At 36.2% G+C, this 4544-nt stretch overlaps 1 protein-coding gene across 1 annotated transcript; it reads right to left on the bottom strand.

The window, feature by feature from the left end:
- Positions 1 to 3585: 3585 nt before the first annotated feature.
- LOC131858366 (uncharacterized) lies at positions 3586 to 4050 on the bottom strand. The gene has a single exon (XM_059211588.1). The coding sequence runs from the start codon at positions 4048 to 4050 to the stop codon at positions 3586 to 3588; it is 465 nt and encodes a 154-aa protein (XP_059067571.1).
- Positions 4051 to 4544: the final 494 nt, after the last annotated feature.

The following is a 4544-nucleotide window of genomic DNA, read 5'->3' as shown; positions in this document are numbered from 1 at the left end:
AAAGATCTCTCCTATCAAAATTACATAATATTTGAAGATGCCACTTGAAAACTTCTCTACTACCATCCATCTCAACTATGTTATCTTAAATGGTTTGATCTACGTCTCCTTAATGAGCCATTTTCTTAACTTAATTACATATTTGGTTAATGATCTTGCTCCCTTTCATGTATATCACAGCAATAAACTAAGAGTTGGAGAATGAATAGAGACGAATGGTAAGAGAATGAGGCAACATCTTAGGTTTTAAATAATTTAATAACTAGCATGCGTACTTTAGAGAAGTATATGTTGTTAATTTTTTATAACCCAATTATAGATTAATTGCACTATAAATTCACAGAATATAAACTCTATATGATTTACAACAATCAATACTCTAGGTTAATTAACAAAAAATAATATCCGAAGCAAAAAATAACATAATCCAAACACAAAAAAGACAATAACATAGATATATCCAAGAAACCCTAGTGTGGGGAAAAACCTGTAAATGTTGGATCTTCTATTAAGCCTAACAACAAACTTTCTCTTCAAAAATACAATGCAAGTTTGCTATAGAAATATTACATATATAGAGCCAAGTTACTTTACTTAGCTTGCAAGAAAAGAATCTTTCCTTTCTTTCTTTGGCTTTAAATAATATATAAAATCACTCTTGGTTTTAGTCAACCTCGCAAAATTAGAAATATTCTTTTAAAGAATAAAAATAAAGTTGTTGCCAAATATCCAACTCAAGTTACTTTAAAGAAAATCCACTCCACCTTTCAAGCTAAACAAAATGGCAACAATCCCTCTTAGCAAGGAAGGTGTTTTTCACAACACCCAACTTATCCCTAAAGAATGCAAACTTATTCTTTATCAAAGCCTTTGTCAAGATGTTTTTTCTATTTGTTCATCCATAGGAATGTATTGTAGTTTCATTGTCCCCTTTTCCACACAATATCTGATAAAGTGGTACTTGATCTCAATGTGCTTTGACTTATCATGAGACATTGGATTTTTAGAGAGTTTGATACAACTTTGGTTATCAGAATAAATGACTATAGGATCTATCTTCTGATTAAAGATCCTAGGTAGTAGTTTTAAAAGCCATATAGCCTCACAAGTAGCTATATTGGCTACCATATACTCAGTCTCTATAGATCTCAGTGAAATTGACTTCTATTTCCTATTGTCCCAACAAACTATTCCCGATCCTAAACTGAAAATGCACCTTGAAGTGCTCTTCCTATCAATTGTACTACCTACCCAATCTGCATGAGTAAACCCCTCAATCATCACTCCATCCCACTGAACATTCTTCAACCCATAATCAACTATGCCTGAAAGATATCTCAAAATATACTTTGCAACTATCTAGTGAACATGTTTAGGGTCCACCATAAATTGACTAAGAGAGTTCACTGCAAAACAAATGTTTGGCCTAGTGTTGACTAGATACATAAGAGAGCCTATCAATTGTCTATATAAAGTTGGGTCCACTACCTCTAATTTGGAAGCATCAATCTTCTTCTAGTTGGTCACAAGTAGTGTGGACATGGGCTTATAGTTCTCCTTCTTGAATCACTTCAAGATATAAATTAAGTATTTCCCTTGTCTAAGGAAGATCTCTCTCTCTTTCTGCCACAACTATAATCCCAAAAAGTATTGTATCAACCCCAAGTCCTTCATCTCAAATTCCCTTGTAAGATCCTTATTGCAGTGTGTTATGAGCTCCTCTAACGTTGTAAGAAATAAGTCATCAACATACAACCATAGTATGAGAAGTTCTCCCTTCACCAGAACATGGTATAATTTCTAATCCACCTCACTCTTGATGAAGCTCACACTTTGAAAGTAACTGTCAATATGTGAATATGACACCCTAGGAGCCTTCTTGAGTCCATACAGTGCTCTTTTCAACCTACAAACATGCGAATCCCTCCCATGTGCTTCAAATCCTCATGGATTCTCTATGTATCGATTTCTCAATTACTCCATTACGAAATGTTGTTTTAACATCCATCTAGTGAATCTTCCAACCCATCTATGTAGCTACAAAAATTATAGCTCTTATGGATGAGTACCTATCTACTAGCGAAAAACTCTTGTCATAGTCGACTCCTTCCTTTTGAGAAAACCCCTTGGCCACAAAATGAGATTTGAACTTTTCCACACTACCATTGGCAACATTCTTAATCTTATGTAGCCATCTGGAGCCCACCATTGACTTATATTCTGGTCATGCTACTATCTCCCACATGCTATTCTTCATGATGGAAGAATACTCTGCAACCATAGCATCCTTCCGTACTTGGTGCTTAGATGGCTCTTGAAATTTAGAAGGCTCTACTTTAATTAATTCACTCATAAGTGCTAGATACTCAGAATAACGTCTATGAGCCTTTCTTTGTCTGACTTAATCTTGTGGATCACCAATATATTCTTAGGCCTCTCTCAAAGTTTTCTCAACTGCCCTATTTCTCCTCTTCTCTATAAAAGGAATATGAGGCTGAGGAATTCTTTGTTCCTTCTTATAATCCTATTTGTCTTTCTTTCTTTTCTCTCTAGCTTATGTGACTAAAATTTGAGGAATTTGTGTTGCCTCAATTGTGGATGGTTTCTCCTGCTCATTCATCAAGCTGCTAGACTTCTTAAGAGCCCTCTCCTCCTTAAACTTCACATCTCTATGAACAAATTTTTTCTTGAGGGAAGGAATGTAAACGTGATAAGCCTTAGAAGTTTCATTGTACCCAACAAGGATACCCTTCTCTATAGTTGGTTCTAACTTGGTTCTTTTCTCCATGGGAATGTGACAATAAACAAGGCATCCAAAGATGCGAATGTGCCCCAAATCTAGTTTCTTACCATTGAACACCTCTTCTAGAGTCAATTTACTCAACACTTTGTGGGGGCTCCTATTCTATAAATACATGGTTTTATTGTAAGCTTCTTCCCATAATAACCAAGGCAGGTCTTGATCATGAAGCATGGCCTTGGCTACTCCAACTATAGCCCTTTTCTTTCACTAAACAACCCCATTCTCTTGAGGGTTGTACATAATTGTCAACTCTTCCTTGATACCTTCCTGAGAATAGAAATATTTGAAGGTATTCGAGATATACTCGCCTCTATTATTACACCTTAGTATCTTGATATTCCTCCCTATCTAGTTCTCCATAAGAGCCTTAAACTCTTTGAACCTACTAAAGACCTCAACTTTGCTCTTCATAAAATATATCCACATCTTCTTGGAGAAATCATCAATGAAACTAACATAATACTCATACCCATTAACTAATCTTGTGTACATAGGCCCACATACATTGGATTGTACAAGATCCAAAATCCCTATAGATCTATTGTTGCTACTTGGAAAATTGGTCTTGGCATATTTCCAAAGAGAAAAGCCTTTGCACACCTCATTCTTTTATATCTTCATCTCAAGAAGCCCTGTCACTATTTCCTTGAGAACATTAAGTTCTCCATGGTGAATATGAGTCATTCTCTTGTGTCACAATTCTCCTTGCCCTATACAACTACTAACTAATGCATGTACTAGCTCAAACTATAACCGAAACAAGTTTTTATCCCCGACTCTTATCATTTTGCAACCTTGTAATCCTTGGGATGAATATAGACTTTTCCCTTTTCAAAGGTTATGATGTAACCCTTGTCTTCCAAAGTAGAAACCAAGATTAAATGCTTTGTCATGCCAGGGACATACAACACATCCTCCACGAACAAGGGTTTGCCAGACTCCCTCTGAAACTTGACAGTGCCAACACCAGTTGCGTGGTTTTTGGATTTGTCTCTGAGATCAATATAGAAATCATTCTTCTTCTCCTCCAACTTCCTGAAACATTCTTTGACTCCAGTCATGTAGCAAGAAGCCCCACTGTCAATATACCATACCTTGTTTGCAGGTGAACTTGAGAGAGAGGAAATAAGTGAAAAATCATTCTCAAATCGTAATGTAAACTCGTCCACCTCAGTTGTAGCAAGAACTTTCTTCTTCTTGTTGTCCTTATTTTTCTTGTTCGGACATTGTCTGGCACAATGACCCATCTAATGACAACAAAAACATTTTATCTTCCTCAAATCTTTCTTCTTCCCATTCTTGGAAGAAAAACCTTCTATTTTTCCTTTATTAGACTTTTGCTTACTTTTGCTTGCAAGAGAAATGTTTTCTTCATCTTGACCCTTCCTCATTTGGTCTCCTCGATGAGCACATTCATGGATTTTCTCTTAAAAAAAATCATCCCAATGCCTCGCCCAATCAGGCAGTCGATGTCTACTGACAACGCACTTGACAAACGCTTCCTAGTGCTTTGAAAAACCATTCAAGGCTATATGCACTAAATAATTTTCAGCAATCGTCTCTCTAACAACAGTTAGCTCATATTTGACTTGTGTCCTCTTGGACAAGTAAGAGGTCACACTTTGACCTTCGGACATCTTGGTATTATGCAATTTATTCTTCAGCATCATCTTATGACTCTCGTAATTGCTTTGATAATGTCTTGTGAGTGTATCCCACATCTCCTTGGTAGTATCTTTCC

The sequence above is a fragment of the Cryptomeria japonica genome, chromosome 9 (genome assembly GCF_030272615.1).
Source record: "Cryptomeria japonica chromosome 9, Sugi_1.0, whole genome shotgun sequence".
NCBI lineage: Eukaryota > Viridiplantae > Streptophyta > Pinopsida > Cupressales > Cupressaceae > Cryptomeria > Cryptomeria japonica.
Note: the sequence above shows the minus strand (reverse complement) of the source record. Positions and strands in the feature narration are given on the sequence as shown.

Excerpts from the sequence above, each read along its gene's own strand:
- LOC131858366 (XM_059211588.1), bottom strand. The coding sequence starts at position 4,050 with ATGGGTCATTGTGCCAGACAATGTCCGAACAAGAAAAATAAGGACAAC.